The sequence below is a fragment of the Lepisosteus platostomus genome, chromosome 4, assembly GCF_059453375.1.
Source record: "Lepisosteus platostomus isolate fLepPlt1 chromosome 4, fLepPlt1.hap1, whole genome shotgun sequence".
In the NCBI taxonomy this organism is placed as follows: Eukaryota; Metazoa; Chordata; class Actinopteri; order Semionotiformes; family Lepisosteidae; genus Lepisosteus; species Lepisosteus platostomus.
In genome coordinates, this window is record NC_142614.1 from 65,309,545 (window position 1) to 65,326,515 (window position 16,971).

The 16,971-nt window shown below is 38.9% G+C and overlaps 1 protein-coding gene across 1 annotated transcript; it reads right to left on the reverse strand.

The window, feature by feature from the left end:
- Nucleotides 1-181: 181 nt before the first annotated feature.
- Nucleotides 182-14,906, reverse strand: gng10 (guanine nucleotide binding protein (G protein), gamma 10). The gene is made up of 3 exons (XM_088630275.1): nt 14,665-14,906; nt 5,429-5,561; nt 182-2,243 (listed from the first exon to the last, which is right to left on the reverse strand). Exons 1-2 carry the CDS (start codon nt 14,743-14,745, stop codon nt 5,436-5,438), a joined length of 207 nt encoding a protein of 68 aa, XP_088486401.1. The 5' UTR covers nt 14,746-14,906; the 3' UTR covers nt 182-2,243; nt 5,429-5,435.
- Nucleotides 14,907-16,971: the final 2,065 nt, after the last annotated feature.

Consider the following 16,971-nt stretch of genomic DNA (forward strand, 5'->3'; position numbering starts at 1 on the left):
TTTCATTCTTTTTAAGATCCAGAACACATGCATCTTCTTGTATCTGTGTAACGTCACGTTCTTCCAGTTATACTGCACAGACAGTGAAACATAATCTGCACTCAAGAAATTTAAAAAATGCAGTTTTTGCACTGGTTTAAAAAAACTCCCACTGAAAAATAAAGGAATGCTTGTAACGAAAGAGGCATAGAAATCATATTTTATTAACTTTTGTCACAAACCATATTTAAACGCAAAAGCTTCAACAAGGAGTTTTTAAACATTTAGGAATGTACACTGCAGACAGGAGTGCAGATTGCTCAAGTGTATAAAAAGCCCCTTGGCACAGAAAAGAGCTCAAGGCAATGAGTACGCGATGTAAGAGCACTTCCGTAATTAATAGAAAGCTTGTTCGGAATGACACCGTTCTGAAGCAGGGTTCTACCAGGCCAGTCCTGGAAAGCCTTCCACTTTTCTGATTTGATTCCAGCTGAGCTCTCAATGACCCCAATTAAGTCAGGTGCTTTAACAGGAGGGAGTAACATGCTTTTCCCATCCTTGCTCATTGACCCTGTCAGGATACCTATAAAACCTGGACCAAGGTTGTAGACCTGGACAGAGTTGTTTAGCTTGGATTTTTAATTTTAACATGCCTTTAACGTTTTTCTAAAGGGATGCGTTTGTGCTACCCGTGAAGTATGGGTTACATGAGTGTTGCTTGCAAAGATGATGTTTTTCTAAAGAGCAGTGTGTTTTCAGTTGCACTATCAATTTCACATTCATTTATGGCTTATGATTGTTTTACATAAGAAATCAAGTACTGTAAGTGGTGTGAAGAGTCCGTCCCGGGATGACTTACACTTTCCCTGACACTCCTCAGCCCACTACACCGCAGGCCCACTGCAGATTCCTAACAATGGGGAGTATTAGTAGTTCTGCATTTTGAATGATTTGTCACGTGGTATTTCTTTAGGCTTTGGCCAATTCTGTTTTCCATTTAAAAACTAAGACTAAGACCTTAAGCAGAAGTTATAGCTGATGGTGACTGCTAATCCCCAAAGTCGTTTAACTCACAATTCAGTCCTGCAGTTTACTAGCGCATACAGTATATGGATGCACATCTATTTAAACAATTTTGGAATGAAACAACCAAAATGACAGACATGTCACAACCATGTTTATGGCTACTTACAATAAATCATCCTATATCGGGAGAAAACTGAATGAATGAAAATGCTTTTTCAAATTGGGAAAGTCTTTAATGAGGATGCAATGACTGCAACAACGAAAGGCATGTCATAGTAAACTTGGAAATGTGGAGCTCTTATTATCAAAAACGCATGCTGAACCAGTTACTTTTCATTTCACTGAATAGATTATATTACTCAATCAGTTCTAAATTCTGAGCATTAAAATTTGTTTTTGACATTTATGTAAGAACACTTTCACAAACTCAGCGATTTTGTCACCATTGTAAATACTTTAGATAACAGTAATGAGTGATGGTTGAGTGTTTCCTAAACTGCAATGATTTTAACAATTTTGTATTTTTCATTTTATATCCAAACAATTTGTTTTCACCAAATGTTTCTTTATGTCTCGCATCACAGCAATGACACCAGTACTTGCTGGAGAATGGTGATGGACAGGCTAGTTTTTTGTAAGAATCCAGGCACCAACAAAATGTTTGTAGTAAAACATAATGGATTAAATTTGCAGGGCAATATTTAGGTAAATTGTGCTGGTAGAGAAGCTACAAGACAATGTATTTCATAGGAATGATCTTAGCACCAAGAATGTGTAAGAAGAGAAATGTTCGACTGGTGCACGTGCCCAATCATTCTTTTGAAAAACATGCAAGTTGTTATAGAACATTTCCCCATATTTACAAAGGCAAATTATGGAGGTTTTTTACCATTGAATAAATCCTTTGCATTTCTGCAAAAATTATTATGAAATTAGAACCTTAGCTCACTATCAATACAGGCACATTAAAAACTGTGTAAACTGTAAACCTGTAAACAATGTGTAAATAACTGTATTAGGATCTGTATCACTGAATACTTGTGTTGTTTTACTTGTTTTCTTGTAGAAAATATTACAAAATTAGCAAAAAGCATTTTAGAGATTAAAAAGATGCTAATAAATAAACAGGTCAGACTAGGAAAAGGATTTAACGGTAGTGGACTTTCTTCCTTGTAAATGACAGGTGGCACTGATGGTCACATCACGCTTCTGCCCGAGACTTGGAATGTCCAAATGTCCTGAAAAACAAAGATCCTGCATTTACAGTTCTAGATCAGCTTTACCTGTGATGTAAACAATTGGTTTTAATTCAAAGACAAAACTGTCAGGAAGTAAAATTACAAACAATGGCAAATATAAAAACTAAATAATTTCTTTTTATCGGTGGAGCAGTGGTTAGGATGCCTGGTCGTGGGTGTCTGAACAGGACACTGCCAAAAGCATCTCACCCAGACTGCTGGATAAATGAGTCTCCAGGGCTGGAATGAACCCAGACGACAAACACACGACTCTAACTATGACTAATGTATCGACAGAAATACTCCAGACCTCACAAACCTTTCACCTAGTGTACTGCTTAGCCATGAGTGTGTATTTTAAAGATATTTTAAATTTTGAGAAGGCGAGAATTTAGTCTCAGATTTAAGTCAAATTCTGTAGGAATGTATAATCTAAAAAAACACATGATGTTTCGTTTAGATACACAGATAGATCACACAGATGCCAGCACCAGTGACCACTGAGAAATGAATGTGGTCTGAGAGACCAAAATAATCCTTTGGACAAATATAATGACAACAAATTGTTCAAAAGGTTTCCTTGTCATCAATGCGGGAAAAAAGAATTATCTGATGAACTCTTAATTTACAACAGGGGTCTGACAGGCATTTCCCCTTCAGTTATACAAATCTCGCTATTTGCCAAGTATTTGCAACTCGTGCTGTCCTTTGTAACCTTCACTAAAAGATCTTTCCACTTTTCTTAGTTCTTCCACTCATTTGTACTTATAAAACACTGATAGATCGAGTCTGCTAGTCTTGTGAACAAATGTGTTCGTGAACAAATTATTTTGTTTTGCAGTGAGAACAGCTTTATGTTTATTAAACATGTGCATTTGGTTTCTGATTTCAGTGTCAGTAAATTGTTCACTTGTTGTTCCTTGGCATGAGGTTATTGTTACCAACACCAAGGACTTCACAGATGAAAGGGCTGTTTAGATTGACAACATATTCTGCATGTGTGTGTATACAGTACTAATTAGTGGAAATCTCAGATCTATATACATAGCTCTCATGAGATCACGAGACAGAAATTTGACAGAAATAGATTGCAGAGAACAGTTTGAAAATAATACGATGTTTAGTAATACATGTGGTTAAGAAATGTAGCTTCAAATTAAATTAAATAAGTTTTTGAGTAGTTTAGAATACTTTTTCCCTGTTTACCTCTGTGCACCAATACCAGTATCTAGTGCAGACAAATCCGGATCTCTCGGAGGTTTGTCATGTTAGTGAACATGAAACTTACACATTTTAAAGGAAAAATAAGGATAAAAAATAAACATCTACAGTTAAGCGAAAAGCCACGAGTGCTTTTTATAATATTTTGTTGCACAAAGCAATCCCTGGATTATTGACCCTAATGTCGAAAGATTATCCTTTTTAAATCTGTACAATAAACGTCTGCTCAAATTTAGTTTCTGAAAAAAAACTTTAAAAGCTGGTGATACGGTACATTATGTACTGTGTGTCTTCACCTCAGCTCTAATGTACAGATACACAAAGGCAGCACACTTTTTTAGGTTGGCCCCACACTAATCCATTTGTCGAGGACATGCTGAAGAATGATTCATCTGACCACATCACGTTTCTAATATTTAGTAGTTCATTGCCTGTGCTCTTTGCACCACTGGATGCTGCCAGGCGTGATGAGTGGTTTGTGCTTCACAGCCTTTATCTCCCGCTGCTCAGCTGTTTTGCCTTGCACTATCACAGGCCTGGAATATGCATTTCTGCCTGCTCTTGTTCTGTGCTCATGATGTCTTCCCCTCTGAGTTCCATGCTGATGTTACCTTAGACACCGTTGCTTATGAAACATGATCAAGCTGGGCTGTTTTGATCACTGAAGCCCAAATGCCCCCAACAAGCACCCCTCTTAAAAATCTGGGGTCTCGTCTGGCAGTCAGGCTAGCCACAATCACAGGCAACGAGGCACGCTGGAGTATGCTGGGATGCTATTTACCCAAACACATGGGCAACACCTACTTTATGTGTTCCAATTTACTTAGGCCGTGTCCCAGTGCTCGCACTGCTCCCTAAGCCTTCCTTCAAGTCCACGCACGCTTCTGTGACGTAGGGATAGTGTGGACTTCAAGTGCGCCAGTATTGGAGGGTACACCTCGGTCTGTCGCTCGCTGGTTACACGGCTCATGCTCTAAATGCTGTCTGTTGTTGATGCTTATTTTCCAGTGGCTAAGTGCAAGTGGGCCGATGTTTTAAAAAAACAAACAAATTTCATTCTCCGCTCGCAGTTCGATTAAATTGAATGTCATCTCGTCTATCCCTGCACAAAATTAGTGACACCGCGTTCATTCATGTTGAGCAGGCTCCACTCAAAAACAGGCCGAGTAAACTATGGAAATCTTGACTATATCACTCTCCGTTAATCTAACGTTTTACACTACTAAATACATTTCCATCTCTTCTGTCCCAATACAAAAAAATGACAGTACCCAATCCCAATCGCATTTGTCTCAACGATGTTCAGTGTTTACCTGTGTTATTGTCTGTATTTATCCCTTAATGTGCAACCACCCTGAATCTGCATATGTGTCCCGTTTACCTCCCTAGTGTAAGTGTCAACCCTGCGTTCGAGTTTGTCTTTGTTGCCCATAGCTGCCTGACGGGGGCGTAATAAATGGTGCTTGGGTGCCAAACAAGAGCGTTGTCCGGTTTCTTTTCCTGCAAGAACCCGAATTCGCTACAGCATGAATCCAAAGTAGTCTAATGTCATTTTGTTTATACATAAAATGAATTTTAAAACTGTAAAAAGTAAGATTTTACCAATACACAAATCTTTTATTCTCCATGGCAACCTCTCTCCGCTGTGATAGGCTACAACATGCAACGGCACCATTTCTCAAAGAATTGTGGGTAATTCCCTTCATGGGAATCCCCTCTGGTGCAGATTTCAGAGAAGGGCGCTCTTGTGACACCCTTGAGAAACAAATTTAGAAATGGGAAAGCCTACGCCCTTGCAGACTTTAGTGGGAACGCAAGACTGTAAGGATGCACATTAGGACACAGCCTTGCTGTAGTTAGTTTACCCTGGCGGTTCCATTTTTTTTCCCCCCACTAGTGTCTATAAAAGCATGGAGGAGCACTTGCTCGTTAGAGAGCCACACAGGCAGCAGAGGGTCAGATACCTGCAGTCTAGAAGAGTGAGCAGGACCGAGGTTCTCTGAAGGGATTGCTGCCCGCAGGGACACCCACAAGCAAGGCATCTTTACAGGCATTCTGGACACAGTACTGCTGGAGCTCTGCGGCCGCCTGAGACACCTGCAAAGACAGCACAACAACCCTCAGACACAGCGCCATTTGAGAGGGATTTCATCTAAATATGACCAGACTCATTCATTCATCCTAGTCAACAACACTCAAGCGGATGAAATCTTAAACATGCAAAACAATAGATATTTTAAAAAATATAGACATATATATATAATTGTACTATAGAAGTATACAATAATTCCGAGAACAGAGCCCCAGGTAACTTCATAATGACAGGACCTGATGGAATAATGTAAGACTAGCACTGGACAGGGTGATCTCTCCCTGCCAACTCTGGAAACTTCCTCAATCATGGCTTCCTGGCAATGAGTAGCGTACCTTGAATTCTCTGATAAAAATGAAATATTGTCTTGCTAACTTTTTCGACCAATTTTACTTTTGGTTTTTCTCGGGCAGAAGAGCAGATTCCTCTACCCTTGCAATAGGCTGGATTTCCGCTAGTAACCTCAAACCCAGTGGAGTCATTCGGCTCTGAGGACAAGCACACACTCACAGAGACAAATCAGACATGAGGAAATGTAGCCAGCATGGCTCTGGAAGGTGGGAAGAAACCAGAGAGTTTGGAAAACGGTGAACAGGCAAACACAGAAGGCACCACAGTCTGCAGTCAAACTCGGCACTCACCAGTTGCGAGCTGGCAGTTCTATAACCACTATATCACTGCCCCGCGAACGTGATATTTTCAATATTTGACGTGTTGTAGAAACCCTTAAGGAGTAGAAACATCCTTTTCTTTGCACTGTCTGCACTAGAAGAGTGGATTTAATTATTAAACAACCACAGAGAGAGCAGAAGCATTTAACTTTATCCCGGGGAAAGACTAATATATTTTTAATAATTGGAACATCCAATGTCTCAGATCCTTGGCCTCTCACAAAGAAACCAAGCACAACCAGTCTGCCATGAATGAGTGAAGCCCTGCCTCACTAGATACTCGAGTCGTGTCTGCTGCGCTGCTAGTGGTGTCCCACCTGACTGAAAGCTTTCGTTTGCTCCAGCACGTAGATCAGTTTAGGCGTACAATCATGAAAAACCATTTGTGTCTGTTTCAGCAAAAAGTATCTAAATAATTTAGTTTATTCAAAAGAGAGCCATTGTAGTACCTAGTACTGCCTTACTCTAACTGGGTAGAATGGAAAGACAGAATTAGGAAATTTAGTACCACTCTTACACAAGCATATACTGTATATAATTCAAACTATGTGCTCAGGTTCTAACCAACAAAGAAAAAAATATATACATGGTAGAAATGGTCTTGAAAGAATAAATTAAAAAAGGACATTTCCCTGACTTTAATATAATGAACGATGTATAGAAGTACTACACTTCTTTAGTCATTTTCACTATACAGGTATCCCTTGAATGCCAAACAACTGATTTACAAATTTCCCCTATAAAGATGCTTGCAAATGTATACCCATTTTATAAAATATAAATGTATTTTCAAAGTAAAATTTCTTCCTTGGTGAGCAACCTTCTGTAGGCAGTGCACAGCATAGGTCCACTACTCTTATATTATGAATTTTGTTATAACAAATCGTGCACATTTATAACATATTTTATTAAATACCAACCTGTTTTGCCATAAACACTTCTCCTGACCGATGTCAGTTTTCTAGTGTCTAGTGGCTTTCGACACAGCCAAAAAATGTAGTCTTTGCCCTTTTCTACACAAATGCTCCGAGGGTCTCCTCTATACATAATAGATTTTAATATTTTGTCTGCTATTTGGTGTAATGCTCCCTTTATCTACAGAAGTTTTAACTAGCAAAAATGCATTTAACGTCCAAACCAGCTCTCATGGAATCCCCTATTTCTTTCCACCTAGGATATGAAAATTTTTAAAGAATTATGCGATTACAAAATTTTCAAAGGGATTTTTTAAATTATAGGTCGGATGCCTGTTATGGAACTAAACTGAGGTTTCTGCTCTATGAAGTCACTACTTTAACTCATTTTCATTTCTCATTCTGAGAGTTTTCTAAACAAGCCTGAATTTTTCAAGGATGATGAACCTTTATAATCAAGGCCCACCCCTGGCTATTTTTAGATGCTGTGAAGTGCAGATAGAGGCCTGAGCCCATCTGTGCTTCACTGGCTACAGGGTATTGGCAGGCCTGCTTTCAATGCATCTGGAGCTAGCCATTAGAGCTTCTCTGCCTCTCCACACATTTTCACAGCAATTTTGTTCATTCTCAAACCATGCAATGCATTAAGTTTCAAAGTTAATTCAGATAATCCACTTTTAAACTACCATTACTGGTTGCTTCCTAAAACATGGAAGAGTATAATGTCAAAGACTCCCTTTAAATTTTAAGCCATTTGGGGTTTTTCTACTCTCTGAACCAATTAGATATCCCAGACTTCATGAATGAACTAGAAAATAAGTCTAATAAGCTGCAGCTCTGCTGTGTTTAGAGACCTTATTCAAAATGTATGGTTCAGACATGTTCACTTGCTTTTAATAACGAGTATTTGAAGAAATACAACCCTGTACACACTGAATCCTCCACATCGTTTGTCAACACAGATCATAATATATCCTCAGGATCAAAAGAAATACTGTTTATACAATTTTTTATAAATGTATGCAGATTTTAAATATTGATTAACTATTTTTGTAGTCATTTTGATTGATCATGCATTATCCACTCAAGCGACTGTGGCTTAGACACAATCTGAGTGATTAGACTTTATCTGATCCAGTTTCTCTACAATCTCTGACAACAAACGGAGTTTATAACGAAAGCTCGGAAGGGATGATGACAGTGAAGTTCAATCAGCATCAGCTGTCAGTAATTCACAGTGAATACTGATGTTTAGGTGAGGAAATTACATTACAAATCCTTTACACAATCCCCTTCTGTCCCCTGCATACATCTTTACACCCCTCCTCCACCCCATCTCCCCCTCTGTGGCTGCACTCTGCTAGGGTCAATTCCTTATCTGCATGGAGTTTGTATCATGAGAATGAAGAGCACGTTCAGCAGGCTGATCCAACCAAGGTGCGTCAGGGAGCGCTAGAGAAGGGCATTCTTGCCTTCTGCCATAAGACTTTACAATTCATCAAGTGTGTCTGGACAGGGGCAACATTGACTTGATTTTGGACTAAACATGAATTCGCTGTTTACAGAGTGAATACAAGACACGGAGCAAGAGGTGAGGCTTGGCGGGATTCTTTCAGTGTGCAAATCCAGCCCCAGCAACCACTTGCAAAGTGAACTGATGGAAAATGGACAATCATCCTTTTAAGAACTTTTATAACCTAGAAGAGATTTTATGTTTTGTTAGAGTTGTACTCCTTGTGAGACTGGTATACAATTTGGAATAAAGTTGATTATGTAAAAAAAAAACAAAATGATTCCATACTAAAGATCCAGGACCAGAAAAGCACTTCATCTCATTCCCCAAAGCTTTAAGTTACTCTTAATGTTACACGCTTAGGGAAAAGTCCTTAAAACTTGACAGCCTAAACGCTAAAGATCTGGCAACGTAACTGATAATAAAACTGCAGAATTCCACATTATTCCAAGTCTCGGGGAGGGGGGGGCTGAGGCCACCAGCTGTGGCACTCCGAGAGCACGCGGCTCTCGCCCAAACAGCAGCAGGAACGCTGAAGTGCTCGATCATTTTAATTATACATGGAAAATATCTCTCTGTGAAGACGTTTTTGAGCTGCAGATTCAAAACAGGAGGAGTACATCACTTTGTCCTATTTTTAATTTTGAAAGCACTCTCAAGAGGGATCACCACGAGGGAGGGATAATATAAAAATAAAACTGCTTTGCATTGTCATTCAACAATAAACTGTCTGTGCTTGAACTGCCTGGAGAAAATGGAGTCTGTATTTAGTAACTGGTAAGAAATTCGCTCCCTATGATAATTTTTTGTTTTGCCTAAAAATCTTATTGAAAGCACATTATTTACGATAATGAAAATCTTAAGGGAAAGAGGACTGCTTTCTTTGTGCTAGAATGGTCCAACAGATAGAAATGATTCCAAAACTAGAATTTTCTTGCACAGAAGCAAAATAATTACCCTTTTGCTATTCCACATTTTAAAATATGCAAATAACTTTTCAAACCATCTTCTTTAATGGAAAGAAATTCCTCTCATGTCATTATAAGGTATAGAAGAAATTCAAAATGAATAATCCTGAACTCAGCTGGTACAAAGCACAATTGTAATGAACCATGTGTACTTGTATAAATACCATGTTACAACCTGTTCTATAACCAATACAATATTATATACAGATATTGAGTACCTATACTGATTTACACCTACTGTTATGAGAAGTATCACACAAAAAACAAGTTTCACTTTTCAGCCATCCTCTTGAGTTCTCTGGAGCAGTTAAAACACATTAGTCTCATTTTACCACCACAATTCTACTGGAGAAATAAAAAACATAACTACTGTATATTACAAATATACATTTAGCAAAGTTCTGTCTCAATGTATTAACATCTGGACAGGTAATACAGAAACCTTTTAATGACGTGGACAAGAAATATGGGAGCTGTTCTTAATACTTGGAGTGGAAGGAATTTCCTGATGGAAACTTTTGACCTTTTGATTTATGAATTTATCACTAACACGTCTAATAAGACTACTGTAGAATATACACTGAGTGTACAAAACTTTAGGGACGCTTGCTCTTTCCTTGAAATAGACTGACCAGGTGAGTCCAGCTGAAAGCGATGATCCCTAATTTATTTCACCTGTTAAATCTACTTCAACCAGCACAGATGAAGGGGAGGAGACAAAGAAGGATTAAAGGGTTAAAGAAGGATTTTTAAGGCTTGAGACCATCGAGACATGGATTGTTTGCGAGGGAGAATGGCAAGAAAAAATATTTGAATGGGGTATGATAGCAGGTGTGAGGGTATGAGGCTTGTTGGTTCAAGTGAGTGTCAAGAACCACAACACTGCTGGGTTTTTCAAGCTCAACAGTATCCTGTGTGTATCTGGAATGGTCTTGGAATATGATATGGTACACCACTCACAAGAAATCCAGCCAATGGCAAGCCAGTGGTTGAAAACAGATGAAAGAGGTGAAAGGAGGGTAGACACAAATTGTGCAGATCAACAGACGGTCTACAGTTAGTCAACTTTAGTGCAGCACAACATTGGTGCTGAAAGACCCATACAAGAAAGCACAACTCATCGCACCTTGACACAAAAGGCGTATTGCAGCCGACGACCTTCCAGAATTACACTTCTTCCAGCAACATACATGAAACTGCGTTTGCTGTGGAACGAAAACATTGAACCCTGGAGGACTGGAAAACATTGCCTGGTCTGATGAGTAGTGATTGCTGCTCACGCTGATAGGAGGACTAGGGTATGGAGAAAAGATGAGATGAGCCCATGCATCCATCATGCTGTGTGTCAACATTGCAGGCTGGTGGTGGTATGATGGTGTGGGGTGCGTTTTCATGGCACACATTGAGCCCCTTGATAGAAGTGGAGCAACTTTTGAATGCCACAGGATATCTGAAAATCAGGTGCATCCCTTTATGGCAACAGTGTATCCATCTGCGAATGGATTATTTTAGCAGAACAATGCTCTGTGCTACAAGGCTAGAGATGGTCCAGGAATAGTTCCTCAAACATGACAATGTATTCCGCTTAATGTAGTGGCCTGCCCAGTCACCAGATTTTAATCCAATTGAATATCTGGGGGATAACATGGAACCAGCTATTCAGAGTAGAGATCAACTACCGGCCCAATCAACACAACTGTGGGAAGCACGGCAGTCAGCATGGGCCAGCATCCCTGTGGAACACTTTCGACACCTTGTTGAGTCCATGCCAGATGAATTGAGACTGTTCAGAGGGAAAACAGGGGTGCAATGCAATATTAGGAAGGTATCCTTAGTGTTTTGTTCACTCAGTGTATGTAGAAGTATGCAAAAGAACTTGAATAGCTTATCAAATGTCCTTAGAAATGATGACCACAACAAAATGTTTGAGATAGGTTTATTGAAATTTAATGGACTCAATTGAAGCTACAAAATGTTATTTTGGAAGTCGATATTTAAGGTTTTTTTTAGAGAGCCGCCATTTGAAGAAGTCACTCCTGATCTACGCTACTTGCACTCGATTCTCTCTGCAAGTCAGGGGGAAGCCACAGCCACTCTCGGCAGCGTGGAGTGAGATGAGGTGCCCAGCTCACCTACTCGTGAATACTGGGGGGGTCAGTTTACAATCGGCACTCAAACCTATCCTGCACGTCCCTTCGGAGGTGAAAGGAAACCAGAGCGTCTAGAAAAAACCCTCATGGCGTGCGAACCCCATGCGGACAGCCCGTCAAGGGGGCGGAGCAGTGGCTCTGTGGCTAAGGATCTGCGCCTGTGGCTGGAAGGTTGCCGGTTTGTATCCCACAGCCGGCAGAGGAATCCTACTCTGTTGGGTCCCTGAGCACGGCCCTTAACCCCAACTGCTCCAGGGGCACTGTATGGCTGACCCTGCGCTCTGACCCCCAGCTTCTCTCCCTGTGTTTGTGTCTCACGGAGAGCAAGTTGGGGTATGCGAAAAGACAAATTCCTTATACAAGAAATGATATATGGCCAATATCCAAGCCCAAAAAAGGAGCCAGGACATGTTAGCCTGCAATGCTATCCACCACAACGCCAACGTTTCTTTTAAAGAAGTGCATTTTAAACAGACTTTCTAATTATGTTTATGAATGACTGAAAGTATACAGAGGATGCTTAAAAAAAAATTACCGAACACAAAATAATGAAAACAAAAGTCATGACTGGGAAAAAAAGAAAATACATTTTGGGTTTGGATTCAAGTATCAGAGTCAGTTTGCACAGAAAAGAAAGTATCTTTGCATTTTCTTAAAGATAAAACTTCCCATTCATCAATGGGTGATCTGACACCTCAGCAGAACTCAAAAACAAAAGGCAGCAGGAACACCATTCCAGTTAATGGGAAACTCTGCTCACAGATTTTCATATATTTGAATACCAAACAGCTACATGTAAAACAGGAAGACCACTGTAATATTATCTCACATATTTTTCCTGGACAAACTGCATCATGTACAATCATCATTTCAAACAAATCGATAATGATATATTAATATGGCTTTGGTGTCTTAATACAGAAACTGTTTTTAGAAATTGAATGAAAATTGGATGTTACTGGTAACAGGAGTCATTTCTTCAAAATACAATTTCAGGTAACTGAATACAAGAACCCCTTCCATCATGGGCATTTATATTGTATTTGCTGTCAATAAACACTGTTATTCAGGGTTTTTTTTTGGTAATTATGAAGTCAGGTCTGTTCACAGAGATGGGCACCGGTGAGTTCAGATAACAAATATCAGTAAGTGTTGCCCTATCAACAGCTTTTTAAATTCAAACTCATACAGGCACAATACAGCACTGAGATCTTATTATTGTACTACCATAATGCCCTGCAAAAGTATTTTGTTTTCACATTATTTGTTGCTTTAAAGCTTTAAGTGCAGTTATGACACTCTGAAGTAGCAATTAGCACTTTATGTACACAACCCATTCCCCACATGTAATGCAAAAAACAAGAAAATAAATAATATGAATGAAAAATAGACAACTTCAGACCCAACACACAACCCCCTTTTAACACTTTTCACACACAATTCCTACAGTCAAGCATGGTAGTGGCAGCTTTGTAACACAGTTCTGCTTCTCCTCAGCAGGGACTGAAAAAGATAGTTAGGACTGAATTAAAACAAAGCACAGTACCTGGAAATACTAGAGGAAAATCTGTTACAGTCTGCGTTGGACTTAAATCCGGGGCAAAAAGTCACTTTCATCAGAGCAAAGCTACACTTAAGAATAAGTGGTTTAAAAATCAATCAGAATGTGAATGTCTTTAAGACTGAGATTCTGTGTTTAGACTTCAAAACTATTGTCTATAAGCAATCCCTCAAACAACTTGAGAGAGCTTGACTAAATCTGTCACGTGGGCAAAATATCCACCATCTAGGGTGCAAAATTGGGATACACCTACCCAAAAATACCTGCTGTAATTGTAGGGTGCTTCCACCAAATACTGTGATTACAGATCTTAAACCTTACACAATCAATATATTTCATTTTTTTTTGTAGTTTTTACTGACATTTACTAGAACGTTTATAACACTTAGAAACATTCAGTTTAGACTGAATAAAATATCAAGTTTAAAGAAATGTTTTCATCATTGTCATTTCACAAACTGAGACACCATAGAAGTGTGAACACTTTTGTAAGGCACTGTACTGTTCATCACAGGTCCATTACTATTTCAAGAGATTTTTTTAAATACAAAAATTCATTTATGTTTTTACGTACAAATTTGTTGGCTGTAACATCCCAAAAGATATAATCTGCCTGCTAAAATGCAACTGCATTTCGTACTGCTATCAATCGCAGATTTAACGTCAAACAGTTTTTTCTAAAACGCTCCACGACTATTTTAAAAAGTACCAGTCACCTGTTTTCAATATACTGAAGAAGACTGAAAGATTTAATACACGGGCTGGGTACTAAAATAAAAGTATAAAGATCACTGTCGCAACCATTTTTTGTTGTTGTTGCTGCTACCATTTTAATACTGTAACTGTGCAATAAACGTGAGAAATTTTTAAAAATATTCTTATTAAGCGTAAAGCGATTGTTTTATGTTAATAACGTTTTTATTTGCTTTTTGTAGAATTAAAACTAATGTACGAGGTTTATTTTCTAGGTTATTCTTTTAGAAAAAAGAGGTACAAAACCGTGCCAATTGGAGCATACAAACATGTACAGTACATCCAGTATATATTGAGCACAGCCTCTCCGTTTACGAAAAAGGAAAACAAGAATACAGAAATCTGTTTTAAATGCATCTACGTCCAGCGTTATCTACTGTTATTCACCGGTTTGCCCATCCCGTTTCATTTGAAATAAAAGGAGTCTGTTTTCGGTGTAACTGTTGTGTCGCTGTGAAGTCCGCTGGCAAAGTTTAAAATATTACGGGCGTACAACAAGTTTTATTCATTATAACATTGCCAGTTTTCATCAGAAAATTCAGCTAACAAACTTTGTTTCAACGTATCTGGGTCCTTACCTTTATCCTCTCGACACTGGCCTCCAGTTTGAGCTGCTCAACAAGCCGACGCATAGTACTCAGGTTGGAATTAGACGACATGTTTCTTTTTACTTCAGCCGACTGTGGAAAATTCTCAATAGGACCGCTTTCCACAAGGATGAAGCTCTACTATACTGGCTGTCTATTCGAGTTTACTAGTGCCTCTACAGGAACTGAGCTCAGTCCACCCACTCTGATTTCCTGAAAGGAAGCGTCAATTGAGATGGCTGTGGAGGAGGTCTTTAGCATATGGGAATACCAGCATCTGAGGCAATTTTCAGAACATCATCCTTGCAGGCACGGAGTGTCCATTGATGCACAATAATAGTACCGATGTCATTTGTTTTATTCAAGGTCTGATCTTACGTAATATCTACAAAGTAATTTAGCTTTTCCCGCTGATTTCTGTGTTGAAATTAAATCCTTTTCACGTAACAAAATCTGAATATCTTCAACACTTTTCGTGAGGCCTGTATTGACTTAAAGAGCAGATGAAGCTGAAATAATAAAATCGGATTGTTCAGCTCCTGATGATGAGCTCCACATGTGTCTTGTAGTGCGATGGAGTCATCTGAGTTTTAAGTTGATTATGACCACAGCTAATCAGGCACTGGTAACTGGATCTATGTACCCATCACATTTGCAAATCAAAAACACAACCAAGTTACAACTGAGAGGACATCCCTATATTGCTTGTTATTTATATACATCAAAATTCTTCCCATGTTTGCTCAAATAGTGTTATTTGAGAAATCCACAAGACAGATTTGGAGAGTTTTCTCCAGTGCACATTTTCAACATTCAAATAGAACACAGTAAAAAATATACTGTTGTTCATATACTGTTGGATGAACTGGCTTCTGGGAAATTTGGTCTTTATGTGTGTGCTCTGCGATTGCTCCTGTTGCTTGCTGGGATAGTCTCAAGGTACTCCTGCAGTAAAAAGAAGCAGGGCCAAAATAGAAACCAAGTGCACAAGGCAGAAGCTACTACACAGGCAATGATGATTATAAGATACAATGGAAATCAGAGAAAAAAAACATAGTTAAGGCAGAGTGATGGTAATGAATACAACATTAATAGACACACTGTATTTCAGAGAGAAAAAGTCAAAAAGAGCATTCAGAAAAGAAGAACATAGCTTAAGGGAATCAAAGTTTTCAGAGTCAGACTCATCTATACGAGTCAGGCCCATGAGAGTATAAGAAAGGTTACAAAGCAGAGGAGATGCAAGCCCTCTGGACTTTGACTTAAATTGACTTAAGTAGTAAACAGTAAATTGATTCATGGTTCTCAAACAGCCATACCTTGGATAAAAAACACAGGGTATCGTCTTATAAGTCATGGATGAGTAGCTGTTCCACACTCCTAGGACCCTTTGTGTAAATTAATGCCTCTTGTCCTTGGTTTCAGATGCACTTCCTCATTCTTTCGGGCTGGTGTTTCCCTCTTCGTTCTGAAGAAAACCACAGGTGTTGACTTTGTCAGTGCCTTCGAGGATTTTGAATACTTACATCAGGTTCCCTTACAGTCTTCTCTGCTCAAGACTAAAAAGATTCCAGTCCTTCGGTCTTCAGAGGAAAAAAATACAGTACAAAAGTAAACTGTTATGAGAATGCTACAAACCATCAAATTGAGATATTGATTTTAATTAAACACCGTATAATGCAATTAAGAAAATACATGCAAAGGAAGAAGTAGTTTATATGGGAGACTTCATCTTTCCTCATGTAGACTGGGATCAATCTATATTTGTTAGTAGCAGAAGGTGAAAAGTTAGACATGGCTAATGACTGTTTTTTTTACCAAATCTGTTGGAGGACCTACAGAAGGGAATGCCTGTATTGATCTAGTCCTTCTAAAGAAACTAGACAGACTGAGGGAAAAAAGATTAGATGAGATGAGAGAACAGTTGGGGAACTGCGAGTAGTAAACAGTAGATAAATTGTCAAATTTAAGAGAGAGTAGGCATTGACAGAAATGTGTGTGAAAATTAGTTAATGCATAGAAAACAGAGTACAAATAAAAGATGAAGGCTCTAAATGGGATGATGACATCAGTGAGGAATCCATATTAGAACCACCGATTCTCAACCAGCCTGTTCTTCAAAGAAGCAAGGGAAGTCCAGTCCCTACTTTAACAGGATGGCTAGGTATTGCATGTAAAGTAGTTCTTCCTGTTCTCAATATTAAATGCACTTCACGTGCATTTCCTCTTGTGGAAATGGTGTCCTCTGGTACGTGTTGATTCTGAAGTCCACAAAGTTGAATTTGTCAGTGCCTTTGA

What these genes read in the sequence shown, in the direction of transcription:
- gng10 (XM_088630275.1), bottom strand. Translation starts at nt 14,745, where the DNA reads ATGTCGTCTAATTCCAACCTGAGTACTATGCGTCGGCTTGTTGAGCAG. An exon ending in CCAGTGTCGAGAGGATAAAG is followed by an intron (nt 5,562 to 14,664) that starts GTAAGGACCCAG and finishes CTGTCTTTGCAG; the next exon opens with GTGTCTCAGGCGGCCGCAGA.